Source organism: Erinaceus europaeus, chromosome 16 (assembly GCF_950295315.1).
Source record: "Erinaceus europaeus chromosome 16, mEriEur2.1, whole genome shotgun sequence".
NCBI lineage: Eukaryota > Metazoa > Chordata > Mammalia > Eulipotyphla > Erinaceidae > Erinaceus > Erinaceus europaeus.
In genome coordinates this window covers 62,866,270-62,882,635 of record NC_080177.1, presented here as the reverse complement: position 1 = coordinate 62,882,635, position 16,366 = coordinate 62,866,270, and the positions used below count along the sequence as shown (strand labels likewise).

At 37.8% G+C, this 16,366-nt stretch overlaps 1 protein-coding gene across 3 annotated transcripts in view; it reads right to left on the bottom strand.

The window, feature by feature from the left end:
- Nucleotides 1–16,366, bottom strand: part of PRKD1 (protein kinase D1) — a 363,379-nt gene that overhangs the window by 69,015 nt on the left and 277,998 nt on the right. For all 3 annotated transcript variants that reach the window (XM_060175253.1, XM_060175254.1, XM_060175255.1), the window contains 2 exons: nucleotides 801–1,011; nucleotides 319–396 (listed from right to left, as the gene is read on the bottom strand). In XM_060175253.1, the coding sequence (XP_060031236.1) occupies nucleotides 319–396; nucleotides 801–1,011 (289 nt within the window). The remainder of the gene's footprint in view (nucleotides 1–318; nucleotides 397–800; nucleotides 1,012–16,366) is intronic.

The following is a 16,366-nucleotide window of genomic DNA, read 5'->3' as shown; positions in this document are numbered from 1 at the left end:
CATCTCAGGCTTATGGTGATGCTGGGGATTGAACCTGAGAGTTTGGAGCTTCATCTGTGAGAGCTGTTTTCCATAGCTTTCCATTATACTATCTCCCCAGACCCCTAGCATCTTTGACTGTTATCAAAACTGGGCACTTTTCTATAATAAGGTAGGACAAACTCAATCTCATCAGGTATACTGGGATGCATGTTCAGAGTCATAGAACCAGCAGCAGAAATCTCTAAATAGAAAAGAAAAAAAATCCTATGAAGTCATAACTGACATATTTTTTGTAAGAGGGAAGAAGCATAAAAGTGTTATTGATTTTATACCTACCTCCATTAATGGTCACTTCTCCAAGGCAGTTGTTAGGTACTTTTGGTGCACAGCGTTTATGACAGTTGAACCTGCAATCTAATCACAATGATTTTTTAATAGAAAACAAACAAAAACTAGGAATTCACTAAGAGTAGTGGAAGTTTCTAGTGAAACAAAAAAACAAGTAATTTCTCACGGATGAGGATTACTTCAAGTTTGGCTGGAGCTAAATTTTTAGTGAGAGAGGGGCATCGGGTGGTAGTGCAGTGGGTTAAGCGCAGGTGGCGCAAGATGCAAGGATCCCAGTTCGAGGCCCCGGCTCCCCACCTGCAGGAGTCTATCTTTCTCTCCCCCTCTCTGTCTTCCCCTTCTCTCTCCATTTCTCTCTGTCCTATCCAACAATGATGACAACATCAATAACTACAACAATAAAACAAGGGCAACAAAAAAGGAATAAATAAATATTAAAAAAAATTTTTTTGGTGGGAGATCATCCTTACCTTTGCATTGTAGGCCCTGCCGGAAAAGGCCCTTCAGAAGTTTCTTGCAGTACTGGCACACAGTTGGCCGGGTGTAGGAGTGGATGACAAATGTGTGCGGCACCTTAACTTTAGACATCAGAATCTTGTCAAGCTGAATTGGTCGTCCGATGTATGACTGAGAATTGGATCTCTTCTCTCGACCAATAAATGACTCTGATGGGGACTTTTGCTTTAAGTTTCAAAATAACAAAGGACAAAAAAAAAAAAAAGACATACAAGGTTACCAGATTAATATATATCTATATATGTCTTTTAATTGTGTCTTGTTTTACAGATGCATTTTGTAGTGGTTTGAGCCTTAAGAATATAAAAGAAAATAAAATTGTGTTTCTGCCAGTAAACATAATTTACCACTACCCCCTTCCCTTATTTTTTACTTAAGTCTCCCTGTTTTGTAGTCCAAAAAGGACAGAACTGAAGATCATAATATTTGAATCACATATCCATAGCTTTCAAATAGTTTTGGCTTTAGTAATATAATGTTTTAATGCAGATATGTAAGATTGAAAATAAATCCACCAAATAGTCTTTATTCCCACCGCACTTATTACTTCATTGGCATTTTCTAAAGGGCTTTATGTACATGGCTAGAAAATTCAAGAAGTTTAGAAAGAATGAAAATGAAAAGTAATTGTCTGCTTTACCCTACATAGTACTTTATCTGAAAAAAAATGCCTAACGGTTTCCTCAAAAAATAATGTAAATATGTAAATATGGATTAAAGTTATTCTTCAGTATAAAATCATTCTTTATAAAAGTATTCTTTATACTTTATAAAAACTTTATAAATATTTCATGAAAGTATTCTTCAGTGTAAAGTATTCTTATTCTTTTGTAAAAATAAATAAATAAATAAATACTGGGGCCGGGTGGTAGCGCAATGGGTTAAGAGCACATGGCCTGAAGTACAAGGATTGGAGCAAGTATCCCGGTTTGAGTCCCTGGTTCCCACCTGCTGGGGGTCCCTTCACAAGTGGTGAAGCAGGTCTGCAAGTGTCTTTCTTTCCCCCTCTGTATCTTCCCCTCCCCTCTAGATTTCTCTCAGTCCTATCCAACAACAACAACAATAACAACAAGGGCAACAAAAGGGAAAAGTGGCCTTTAGGAGTAGTGGATTCTTAGTGCAGGCACCAAGCCCCAATGATAACCCTGGAGGTAACAAACAAACAAATAAATAATCAACAAAAACCAAAACCAAATGGATACTAAAACATGATTTCTTCATCATCTACATTGGAATTAAAGGGATTAAAGTTACCATTTTGAAAATTTTAATAACTAGTGGTGTTTTGGCTTCAACTGCAACATTTGAGTATCCTTGTTTCTTTTTTTTTTTTTTAGAATTGTTTAATCAATCAAGTATATGAATCGTTAAAAATAAGCTGAAATGAACTTCGTATGTTTTTGGACCTTGATATCATTAAAAAAAAAATCAGAGGGCTTGGGAGACAGTATAATGGTTATGAAAATGGCTTTCTGGAACTAGGCAGTGCACACCTGGCTAAGTGTATGCATCACAGTGCACAAGGACCCAGCTTCAAGCCCTTGATACCCACCTGAAGGTGGGGAGCTTCACAAGTGGTAAAGCAGGGCTGCAAGCCTCTGTCTCTTTCTCTATCTCCCTTTCTCCTCTCAATTTCTCTGTCTCTATCCAATAATAAATAAATTAGTATATTTACAAAAACAGCTTTCATGCCTGAGGCTCTGAGCTCCCAGTCAATAGCAGTACCACCATAAACCAGAGCTGAGCTGGGTTCTAGTTTTTATCTCTCTATCTCCCTTTCATTAAAAATAAATAATACGGGAGTCAGGGCGGTAGCACAATGGGTTAAGCGCAGGTGGTGCAAAGCACAAGGAAGGGCGTAAGGATCCTGGTTCCAGCCCACAGCTTCCCATCTGCAGGGGAGTCGCTTCACAGGTGGTGAAGCAGGTCTGGTTCTTGTGCTTTGCACCATGGGAGTTTAACCTGCTGTGCAACCACCTGACACCCCCCCGTATATAATTTTTAAGCTAGTATTCTTATTAAATATTGTGTCACAAACCTTAGAAGAGAGATTTTGCCATATAACTGAGGTAACTCTTCTCACAATGTTTAAATACATTTTTCTAGGGGTCAAATGTCAACAAATAGCAAAATTAAAACATGAATCTACATTCCTTATGTTCGCGTCCTGAGTCCTGAGTTCTTGTACTACTCCTCTTACTTGATTTATCCATCCTTCCCTCCCTCCTTCCTTCCTCTTTATCCCTCCCTCCTTTAATTCCTCTTGCTTCTTTCCTTCCTTTTTCTCTCCTTTCTTTTCCCCTTCCCTCTCCTCTCCTCTCCTCTCCTCCTCTCTTTTCCCCTCCCCTCCCCTCCTCTTCCTTCTCCTCTCCTTCCCTCTCCTCTACTTCCCTCTCTCCTCTTCTTCCCTCTCTCCCCTCCCCTCCCCTCCCTTCCCCTGCCCTCCCCTCCCCTCCCCTCCCCTCCCCTCTCCCCTCCCCTCCCCTCCCCTCCCCTCCCCTCCCCTCCCCTCCCCTCCCCTCCTCTCCCCTCCTCTCCTCTCCTCTCCTCTCCTCTCCTCTCCTCTCCCCTCCTTCCCTTATCTTTTTTTACTTTTTGAGCACTGCTCAAATCTGGCTAATGGTGGCGCAGGAATTGAACCTGGAACCATGATGCCTCAAGCACAAGTCTTTTTGCATAACCATTATAAGATCTTCCTGAAGCTCGCTTGATTTCTAATTTAGAATGACTACTGGCACAAGATACAAATCACATCTATAGAAAATTTCCATTCATTTCAGTTCTTATCCATACTAAAAAATATTCATTAATAAGCAAGGGAAATTTAGATTTATAGATTCTCTATGACTGAATGATATTTGAGATGAGGTTCTATATATGGATAGTATATTTAGAATCACATTTACAAATTCATAAAAGAAAAGATAGAACATAATCACTTTAGAAAGTTTCAACTCTTGCAGAAATGTCTATAGAGCTTATAAAGACAGACCAAAAGTTTGTCAAGTCAACATCAAGGATATATTGTATAGCAATCTTTTGAAGAATTGAAAAATAATTAAATTTATAGGATTAGTTTCCTATTTTGTGTTTCTCTTTACTGGCTAGAATCAATGTGTTAGTTTTAAGCACAGGCAAAGATGAAAAGTGTTTTTTTTTCTTCTCCACAGTTGGAAAGTTTTCATATTCAGCATAAAGAAAGGCTAGCCTGATGTCACATATTCTTAGCAGACTTTACATGTTCTCAGATTTGGAAATTCCTATAAAAAGCAGACCAAATAACTCTTCAGTTATTTCCCTGAATAAGATATCCAACTCTACACTGCATTAAAAGCATCAGTTTGGCATAGGATCTATCTATCTATATATCCATCATTATGGAACAAGATCACTTAAAAGAGCAAGAGGCAAACTAATACAGTGAATGTTTTCTTGTCATCCAGCAAAATAGCATTCACATAAACACAATAAAAAACTATATGGGCCAGATTTATTCTTGAAAAGTAATTTCACATACTACTTTCAAGGAAGGCAAGTAATTTTAAAACCTTACATAAATGTAAAGGAAAGAAACTAGCCATCACTTTGTAGTTCAGCAACTGAGCAACATACCCATTTAGGTAACAGTGAAATTTCCAGTCATATATGTCCATGGTACACAGTATCTTGCAGACACCAAAAGTGTTTGTGCTAGAAAGTAAAAATTTAATAGTATCTAGGAATTGTAGAAATTTAATCTTTCAACAACATTAATAAAGACTGTCATTTAAGATGAGTGATTAAGAAAGTTGTGGTATTGATGGAATACCACTCAGCTATTAAAAATGATGAATTCACCTTCTTCATCTTATCTTGGATGGAGCTTGAAGGAATCATGTTAAGTGAGATCTGCCAGAAAGAGAAGGATGCATATGAGATGATCTCACTCATAGACAGAAATTGAAAAATAAGAACAGAAGGGAAAAGTTAAAGCAGAACTTGGACTGAAGTTGATATATTACACCAAAGTAAAAGACTCTGGGGTGCGGGGGTAGGGTTCAGGTCCTGGAACATGATGGCAGAGGAGGGCCTGGGGGCGGGGGGACTATTATGTGGAAAACTGAGAAATGTTACACGTGTTGCAACTACTGTATTTTACTGTTGAGTGTAAACCATTAAGCCCCTTACTAAAGAAAAAGGACAAAAGAAAAGAGGAAAGTTGTGGTATGATCTTGAGTGGTGACACTCCTGGTTGAGTGTGCATGTTGCCATGTGCAAGGGCACAGGTTCAAGTCCCTGGTCCTAGCATACAGAGGGGAAGCTTCATGAGTAGTGAAGTAGTGATACAGGTCTCTCTCTCTCTGTCTTAATTCTTTTTCATCTTTTTTAAATTATTGGATAAAGAGATAAATTGAGAAGGGAGGAGAAGAAGGGAGAGGGAGATAAAGATAGGGAAAGAAATAGAGTCACCTGCAGTCCTGCTTCATCATTTGTGAAGATTTTTCCCTTGCAATTGGGGACCAGGGACTTCAACGCAGGTCCTTGTGACTGTAATGTGAACACTTAACCACGTGCACCACTGCCTGGCTCCCTCCATTTCTACTTACCCCTCAATTTCTTTCTGTCAAACTAAAATAATAATTATAATAAATTCTTAAAAATGGTTTGGAATATATAGAATGGGATACTAGTCCACTCTTAAAATGATGAAGCTATTTCCTTCACCTGGTCTCAGATGGAATTTGAAGGAATCATGTTAAATGAGATGAGTCTGAAAGACAGGGATGAATACCAAATGATCTCACGCATGGGCTGAACTTAAGAAACAAGGACAGAAAAAATAAATGCAAAACATGTACTGGGTGGGTTATAGAATACCAAAACAAAAGCCCATGGGGAAGGAGGGATGAAAGCTGGTCTAGATTTGGTCCTGGTGCATTATGGTGGAGAGGGACTTAACGTGGGGATAAGAGTGTTTTACAGACACCTATCATAGGGAGATGTGTCAACAAATGTACTATAAACCATTAATCTCCCAATAAAATGATAAAAGAACAAAATTTTTAAAAAACTATCATTAGGAACAGAAATAACTTATCACTACCTCTTACTATAGTTTCAAACACAACCATTTTCAATGTGACCTGTTTTTCTACATGTAAAAGCTTTGGAATCTTCAAATGATGTGAATGCATGGTGACTTCTCATGTTGGAGCTGATTACTGGAAGGAGACTGAGTTGTTTGATTTCACAACACAACAAGAGATTTTAGGAAGGAAAAGTAAGAATTCTTCTAAAGATTTGTTTGCTAAACTGTTATTTTATTTTTCTAAGAATGAACATATATACTTAATTGTGTGCTTTTCCCTATCATGAAGCAAATCTAAGAAGTGAAAACAGTAAAGAAACACTGAGTCACTTAGCTGTGACTCAATATTTAAACATTTAAACATATTTAAACATTTATTCATTCTTCCATAAAAATTGTAAAACAAAGTCTTGACTGATAAGTTACAAGTCGTAAAACAAATTGAAAAAAGCACTTGTAAAAATAAGGTTACTGTGATATAAAATACTATTGTTTACAAAACTGTTTAATGACGACTTTTTCTATAATTCTGCCAGTTATTCTTTTACAAGTATTTCTTATGACTCAAACACAAACTAAAGACTTTTCTTTGGAGTTTTTAATTTGATTTGATAGGATAAAGAGAAAAAGGAAAGGATAGGTTCAGAGGGAGAGAGAAAGAGACATCTGCAGCAGTACTTCTTTATGCAGGAAGCTTCCCCTTTGCAGGTGTGGTCTGGAGGCTTGAGCTCAGATCCTTGTGCTCTGTTATATGTGTACTCAACTAAGTGCAGCACCCCCCCAGCCACAGACTAAACATTTCTAAGGAATATCAGGATTTACCATATATTTTTTCATTAATTAATATCTGGCTGTAATTCTAAGAAAGAAATTAATAATTTCCATTCTATGAAGACTTATTTGAAGGTATTAAACTAGAAAGCTATAATCACATTATGCTTTTTGTTTGCTTCTTTGACATATGAAATTACAAAGAAGACAAAGTGGGGAGGACAGTGTTTTCATGGTGAATACTGTATGACTTTTGAAGAGGTCCAAGACAAGTACTCTTAATACCCACACAAGGACATAAACAAACCAACACCACCCCCTTAGGTGTGTGTGTGTGTGTGTTTGTTGGGAAAGTCATGACACATGTTTATAAAGAAAAACATCATGACTTTTCCAGTAACTCAATATATGCCAAATATGAAAAATAAACATTTATAATTTTAAGCAAAATGAATTTTTTTTTTTTGCCTCTAGGGTTATCACTGAGGCTTGGTGCCTGCACTAGGAATCCACTGCGCCTGGAGGCCATTTTTCCCACTTTGGTGCCCTTGTTGCACTTGTTATCGTTGTCATAGCTGTCGTTGTTGGATAGGACAGAGAGAAATCAAGAGTGGAGGGGAAGACAGAGAGGAGAGAAAGATAGACACCTGCAGACCTGCTTCACCGCTTGTGAAGTGACCCCCCTACAGGTGGGGAGCTGGGGGCTTGAACTGGGATTCTTACTCTGGTCCTTGCACTTTGCGCCATGTGCGCTTAACCCGCTACACTACCGCCCAGTTCCCTGCAAAATGAATTTTTTTTTTTCCCCTCCTCCAGGGTTATTGCTGGGCTCGGTGCCTGCACCATGAATCCACCGCTCCTGGAGGCCATTTTTCCCCCCTTTTGTTGCCCTTGTTGTAGCTTCGTTGTGGTTATTATTATTGCCCTTGTTGACGCAATTCGTTGTTGGATAGGACAGAGAGAAATGGAGAGAGGAGGGGAAGACAGAGAAGGGGAGAGAAAGACAGACACCTGCAGACCTGCTTCACCGCCTGTGAAGCGACTCCCCTGCAGGTGGGGAGCCGGGGGCTCGAACCGGGATTCTTACGCCGGTCCCTGCGCTTTGCACCACATGCGCTTAACCCACTGCGCCACCGCCCGACCCCCGCAAAATGAATTTTTATAACATATCACTTGTCTAAATCTAACAAGCTTGAAATTTATGATAACTCCATTGAACTAGACTTGGTAATTGACCATAATAGCTTTTACAAAGTGCAAAGTACTTTTTTATATAACACATTATTATACAGTGTGGCAAATGCTAGAAGACGAAGAATTATACAGTGAAGCAATATTTATTCATGAAAATTCTTCATTATATTTTTCCTTATTTTTCTAGTTGTAGTGGATATAACACTTTAAATCTTTTTTATTTTCTAAACAAGGCACTGGAAAATAAATTTGAGTGTCTCATGCATGCAGAATACCACTGATTTTTTTCCTATGACAATTTTTTAAATTCTATATATGGGGAGGGGTGCAGAGAGGAGACAGGGAGAGATATCAAAGTGCTATTCCACCATATATGGTGGCTCCTTTTGTGCTGAACACGGTGTTCCCTTGCAATGTTGGGATTGTATACAGGACCTGATACATCAGAAGGTGTATACTCTACCTGCTAAATTATCCCACAGGTCCTAATATTTCAAAAGTCTTATAAAACAAAGAGCTAACTCAGGTAAAGAAAATGCTCTTTCTACCCATTAAAACTGTTGATGGCCTCATCTAAATTTTATTTGCTGGGTTAAATGATGTTTAAATTAATTTTCAGTGTTACATAGTGTTTCAGTTTGATAGTGTGTGCTCTACCTGCTAAATTGTTGTTTCGTTTTGTTTGTTTCCTTTATTGGATGGATTAATGGCTTACAGTCAACAGTAAAATACAATAATTAGTACATGTGTAATATTTTTCAGTTTTCCATGTAACACTCTTGCCCCCTCCCCAAGCCTGCCTCCTCCATCATGTTCCAGGACATGAATACTCTACCACTCCCACCCAAGAGTCCATTACTTTGGTGCCATACACCATGTTTTCTGTTTTTTGTGTGTTTTTTTTTTACATGATCCGGGAGGAAAAATTACATGCTTATGAAAGTGAATGGCTACATTTTGTTTAATCCTGCTTGATTATTCACAGAACAAAATGGTTCAAAGTTCAAGAGAACAGAATTAAAATTCATATCCCCAGAATTTTGGGAAAGCAGTGTAAGAGGATGTGCTTCTAAAACTTTACATTTTAACATTAGCTACTGTTCCAATGAATTGTTCTTTTCCTGAGTGGAGTAGTTTGACTCAAAAAGTATAGGTATGGAACTTTTTGGAAGAATTGGCATCACTATAAAGTATGATTTGGAGACAGATGTATAGACATTTGAGTTGGCAAAGTTAAAAATGATAAAAATATAAGTCTCTTCTGTTCTTGGTCTACGATATCTCATATCATAGAGAGGAGAAACTATGAGAAAGTAAAATTGTGAAACCTGGATTTTACAGACAGGATTGGAGATTAATACTGATATATAAATATGATTAAATGTATAGGAATTATTATTTTTAATATTTATTTTCATTTTATTTATTATATGGAAACAGACAAATTTAGAGGAGAGGGGATAATAGAGAGGGAAAGAGACAGAAAGAGACACCTGCTGCCCTGCTTCATCACTCGTGAATCTTTCCCCTTGCAGATGGGGACTAGGGGCTTGAATCTAGGTCCTTGTGCACTAGAATGTGTGCTCTCAACCAGGTGTTCCACTGTCTGGCCCTAGGAAATATTTTTTAAGGGTATGGTTTTGTGAAGGGTCTTTAATATCTAAAATGTTTCATTTAAAGTTACTTCTAAATTTCAAACTACATCCACTGGAGGGTCAGGCAGTTGTGTATCCTGTATAGTGCAAAGCATTACCATGTGTAAGGATCCTGGTGAAAGCTCTGGTCCCCATCTGCAGAGGGAAAGCTTCATTAGTAGTAAATTAGTACTACAGTGCTATCTGCCTCTCCTTCTCCCGTTTCTCTCTCAGTTTCTGTCTTTGTCAAAAAGGGATGTGGGGTGGTCACTAGAATATAAGACTTGTTTAGGCACCAGGCCCTGTCAGGCTAGCTTCGCGGGCAAGAGAGAGAGACGACCAGGGACTCATGGCTGAGTGGTACGCAGTTTAGTCTTTATTCATGTGGAATGCAGTGCAATCTAAGCTATCTCTAATCACAATCTTGTCCTTATATATCCTGAGGCGGAAGAGTCAGGTCTGAAGAGGATTTACGTAGGAGAGCGGGTGGGGAGAAGGAAAAAGCATGCAAAACAGTGAGGATTAAACCAATGCCCTGGAGGCAGGGCGGTGCTTAGTTAACAGTGGTTATGTAAATAGAATACAGTGTTAAGCAGGAGGGATTAAACCAATGAAACAGAAGGGGTCTTAGAAGCAGAATTTAGAAACATACCAACAAGCCCCCAGCCACAACTCTGGACACAATAAATAAACACCCAAGTACCTTGATTATTCAGTTACAGAGACAATGCATCCTGCTTCTGTGAAAACTGAACTTGTTTTTACTGATACACTGAATTAATGTCTCAGCAAGTTCGGAACCTTCTCAGGAAGTGACTGCTTGGATTACATTATGGGAACTTCAATTATTAACACACTGTCAACATATAATAAGACTCTTGAACGGTTTGCCAACAAGGTACACTCTACTTTGCAGTTCAAAACGAATTATCTCATTAAAGCTAGAAACCATAGCAGGGAAAGTTATCTTAAGTTCTGGTTTCCTATTGTATTTTATGTAAAAAATTCAAAGATAAAATTTTCCAAAAGATGAAAAGTCATTTTACCAAAAGCATGACTGAAATGGAAACTCCTGATATTTATGTTTATTAACTAAAATGTATTCAATATCCTAGTGTTGGAACTAGAATTTGGGTGTCAGAAATTGCCCTTGACATAGTAGGAAATAGAGAAGTAAAGGATACTCTATTATATATGTGGACATCTCTTGTTAGGTTTTCTCAATCAAAATGAGGTCCCAAGGAAAGAATGACATTTGTCCTTTGTTAATGGAAGTGCCTAGTATAAGAAAACCAGTAAACATTAGTTGAAAGGAACAGAATGGATGTTTTCAAGATGTAATTGCTTGAGCACAGTGGATGAGAAATATCGATACATTCAAAATACACAGTGTAATATAAACCTTTTAAAATTTTTATTATCACAGTAGATTAACTGATAGAGCACACACAATACCCTGCACAAGGACCCAGGTCCAAGCCCCTGGTTGCCACCTGCGGAGGGTGGGGAGCTTACAACTGTGGAACACTGCTGCATGTATCTGTTTCTTCTACTCCCTCTGTCTCTACCAGAAAAGAAAAAAGAAAAAAAAAAAAACACAGAAGAAGCGAAAAGAAAAGCAGGCAACAAAAAACAGTATAGTAATTGGTAGGCACTGAACCAGCAATAATTGTGGTGGGGAAAAAAAACGAAAAGAAAACAAATTACATGGACTATATCTGATTTACAGAATTCAGGGCCAGGTAGTGGCACACCTGGTTGAGTGCACGTTACAATGTACAAAAACCCGGATTTGAGTCCCTGGTCCCCACCTGCAGTGAGTGGTGAAGCAGTGTTACAGGCACTGCCCTGTCTCTCTACCACTTTATCTCCCCCTTCCCTCTTGGTTTCTGGCTCTCCTTATCTAATAAATCTTCTTCTAGCGTTTGCCATCTAATAAATAAAGATAATTAAAAAAAAAACCAGAATTTCAATTTTAAGAGAGTACAGTTGGTTAAGGAATGTCTCTCACTGCAACAGCTCTTTGTACCCAATTCCTCTCCCTCAATTGTCATAGCCAACACAAATATGAATCTTTGCAGAACTCTTCTGCTTTGTATTGAGAGTGGTAGTCCCTCAAATACCCTCTAGATGTGAGCATCAAGAGATGGGGCCCTCAGTCAGTATGTAATACAGAATGGCGTAGAAGATTGAGTTAGTGGAGATGGGTTCAGTACAGAAAGACATGAGCACTGGTCAAATACTGCTATGGTTTCCATGTGAATCTGTAAGTTTAGTACTGCCAGGCTCAGTTTAAAGAAAAAAAAGGAGGTATAGTTGTATAACCTGCATTTTCAAATAATAAAATTGAATCAGACGGTGGTGGTGAATCATTTGCTCAAGATCACAGAGTTTAGAAGTGGCAGAAATATGAACTCAGGTAGCCTTCTTTCAGGCAATAGTAGTTAATAGTAGTTTCTTATTTTTAGCTTTCACATTCTGTTCTTTTAATCTAATCTAGAAAATATTAAGAAAGCACTTTCTTCTCTGTTAAGACGCGAAAAGTTCATAGAAGGCAGTGAAAACTACATGCCAAGATGGGTGAAAATATGACCAGAGCCCCACCCTACTAGGGAAAGAGAGAGGCAGACTGGGAGTATGGATCGACCAGTCAACGCCCATATTCAGCAGGGAAGCAATTACAGAAGCCAGACCTTCCACCTTCTGCAACCCACAGTAACCCTGGGTCCATGCTCCCAGAGGGATAGAGCGTGGGAAAGCTATGTGGGGAGATGGGATACAGAGATAGGGTAGTGGGAACTGTGTAGAGTTGTACCCCTCCTATCCTACGGTTTTGTTAATGTCTCCTTTCTTAAATAAATAAATTAAAAAAAGAAAATAAAGCAAGTCACTGTAAAAAAATATTGTGAACTTTGTAAGCTTGAATTATATAGAAAAACCACAAATTTATCTGTGCTCAGAAAACAGATGTTTTCCAGAACATAAGGACTAGCAGTGTAAACTATTCCTAGTGTATACACAGCCTTTAGCTAGCTGCCTGTTTTTTTATTCAGGTGCTGTAATACTAATGAAGTACTAGCACAAGAATGTGAAAATAAATCTAAGCCAATATGGATTCTTTATGCCAGAAGTTTTGAGATTTGGACTATTTTTAAAATTTTTATTATCTTTATTTATTGGCTAGAGACAGCCAGAAGTCAAGAGAGATGGGGGTGATAGAAAGAGAGAGACCTTCTGTACCACATGATGATCCTGGGTCCATATTACCAGAGGGATAAAGACTAGGAAAGCTACGAAGGGAGAGGATTGGACAGGGAGTTCTGGTGGTATAAATTGTGTGGAATTGTACTCCTTTCAACCTGTGGTCTTGTCAATATCTCCATTTTATAAATAAAAATTTAAAAAAGAAAAAAAAAGAAGAAACAAAGGGAGAGACACAGACAGACACCAATAACATTGCTTCACCATTCATGAAGACTTCTCCCTGCAGGTGGGGGCCTGGAGCTCCAACCCAGATTCTGGCACATTGTAGCATGTTAGCATGTGCGACCAACTAGATTTGCAACCACCTGGCCCCTGAACTTATTTATTTTTTTCAAAAAGAGCAGAATAGCTCTTCAGAATAGTTTTCTCTTATTGTCTTCAAGATGAATGTATTCAATTTAACAAACGCTTCCTGGGGCAAATCTTACATAGTACAGATACTGCCAGATATATATCTTTATGAGTAAATAGCAGTCTCTGTCTGATGAACTTACTATCTGCTAATTCCTGACACAACTAACACTAATATGTTCTCTTTCCTTCTTCCCATAGATCAAACCATATATTACATTCTCCAAGAAGACCTCTGAAATGCTAAATTCATTGCCCACACCCTGTTCACATTCTTTCACTCTATGGAAAGTCATTCCGCCAAAGCCATTGCTGAAGCCTATAGCTGCTTTACTTATTTATTTTATTTAACTTTTTCACTCTCTCCCTCTAATAGAATGAAGTGCTATGAGGCATGGATCCTGATAAAACTATCATTGCATCACCAACTACTGGAGCACTGCCATACATAGAAAATATGTGACACACACACACACACACACACACACACACACACACACACACACTGCATTTGTTTGAGTGAATATCTGAAGAAAGACAAATCAAATTCATAGTGTAGGTGAAGGAGTCATCCAATAAAGGAGCTTCCTGAAGAAGAGGCCTGTTCTGTGGAGCTTAAAGTGAATCTCTGACTATACTGCTTATTATTACCAATTAAATCCTAGTTTAAGGCAACTGGGTCTTCCCAATCTTCAAACTGACTCCAGATTTCTTTTATATACTTAAATCTGCTTATCCCACTTGGAAATTATCATCTCATTCCACATGTAGTTCTGCCTGTCAAGCAGATTGCTAACACTTAATCTGAGACTGACACTTTTCTAAAGCAGAAAAGAAAGAGTTCTTTCCAACAGCACTTGGAAAAAAATTCCCTTTTACACATAGGAGTCAGGATTTTCCAGCAAAGAGCTGTTCTTGGGCTAGAAACAAAGTGACAACCCCTAAGAAATGGAGTTCAAATAAGAATCCCCATGTTTCCATGCCTTGTAATTCACTGATCAGAGGGTAGGGTGTTTGGCCAGTTTCAAATTGTTCAGTGCTATTTTGTTACAATTTTGATTTAAATCCCTTGAACTACCTGTAAAATATGCTAGATAAATGAGTTTGGCTCCTCAGTTGGATACCCTAAATATATAGCATACATAAGGACTAATCAATACCTTTTCAAAAGAATGAAAAAGGCTGCTAGAGGGTTTGTGTGTGTGGGGAGGAAGTGAACCCCCTACATAGTGGTAATGGATGCTGTGTTTTACAGCAAAGAATCCATTTCTTAATGTTTGCAGCAATTTGTGAATCTTTTTCCAGTAATAATATATATATACTCTCATTAAAAATACAAGGTGATCTGGATTTATTGAGTATTAAAGTAGTCTTAGAAGCTACGTTAAGTTTTATGGTGCCTCATTCTGTAAGTAAACAGAAATGAAGAGTAAAGGAACTTTACTATCAATATTTTCCAGCCTTTGTAGGGAAAGCATCAAAGCTGTTCAAGAACTGTTGTAAATTATATGTACTATTCTTTCAAAATGTCAGTTACCAGCATACTACAAATTGGTGTGTTCTTGGAGCAAAGGGGAGACATTATATAAGCAAGGCTATTTCTTTTCTTATTCACTTGAATCAGTGCAACCTAGTGTCATGTTGTCTAACTATATTTGATTTTCACTTAAGTAATTTTGCATGCCAACAATTTCTGCTTTGGAGATTTGCGGGTCATAAATCTACACATAGAAAGTAAATTGAAGAGTAAATAGATTATGTCAGAAAAATAAGGAAAAAAATAGTGAGTTTAGGAACATTTTTGTTCCATAATATATTACCCTGCTTAAATTGAAGGGAGCCTGGTCTATGTTTATGAGGTCACTGGAAAGCTGAGTAGTCCCACTGGAGACACCAAAGAATAAATGGAAAAGGCATACCATAAACATAGTACAAAGCTACAACAAGTAGAGTTTCTCCATTAAAAAATGGCTCAGGAAAACTTAATAGACTTTTATAAAATATTAGCCTAAAATATTTTAAGTCAAAGAAGATATTTTAGTGAGACTAACTTTTAAAGAAGGAGATACAAGCTGACATTCTTGCTTTGGCCCACTAAAAGAAGAAGAAAAAAATATTTATATTTTAAAATGTAGGAAAGCACTAACTTCATGAAATTAATATCACCAGTAATATCCACAACTGAGAAATAATACTGCCCCTCAACAGATAACTCTAAGAAAAATTTATTTAAAATTTATTGTTTCACATTGCATTTTACTCTATTTATTATAAAATGAAGTATTTTGTTCCTCTTAAGAAATAAAATTAATCGAATCAAATAAAACTAAATATTAGAAAATCTAATATTTAGATAAAATATCTAGTGATATAAGTAAAATAAGGTACTGAAGTATTTCTAAAAACACTACCATTTTAGTTGCTGAATTATTTCTCAAGTCTCTACAAGTCAATTTATAGTGCCAATCCCAGGATTTGTCTTTCCTCACTTCCCCTCATTATTTCTTTTTACAGGAACCTTTAGTTATGTTGTTCCTGGTAGAAATGTTCATGAAGACATACAAGTTCTCAAACTTTTTTTCATAGTCTTGCTCAACTAGGTGCTCAGCTTTCATGATCAGAATTAAAGGACAGAGGTTTAACTTTTGACCATGTATAGCCAAAACATAAGTTGGCAAGAGATGGCCATTAATCAAATGGATACAGCTAGTAACAGGGAGGTGAAGAGGAGAGCAATGTCTTGTGGCATTTTATTGTGAGGAGTTTTATAAAGGTCACACACAGACTCATACCTGAGATGAGCAGGGACAAGTCCTTTATGGTCTTCACTAAAGATCCACTAATTCAAAAATATAAATAGCTCCCCCATTCCCATGAATGTTCTTTGCATTGTGTACAATAGGCAAAAGTTGCAAGCAACTGCCTATCCACAATCACTGGATATAGAAGCTGTGGGGAGGCCAGGTAGTGGTGCCCCTAGTTGAATTAATCACATGCAAGAATCAGGTTCAAGCCCCTTGGTGCACCTATGGGGGAAGGTTCAGGAGTGGTGAAACAGTACTACAGATATCTATCTTCAGCTTTATCCCCCGCCCTCAATTTCTTTTAGTCTTACCAAAAAAGAAAGGAAGGAAGGAAGGGAGAGAAAACAAAAGAAGTGAAGAAAGAGAGAGAACAGAGAAAGAGAGAAAGAAAGGGTCACCAGGAACAGTGTATCCACTGTGCAGGTACTGAAGCT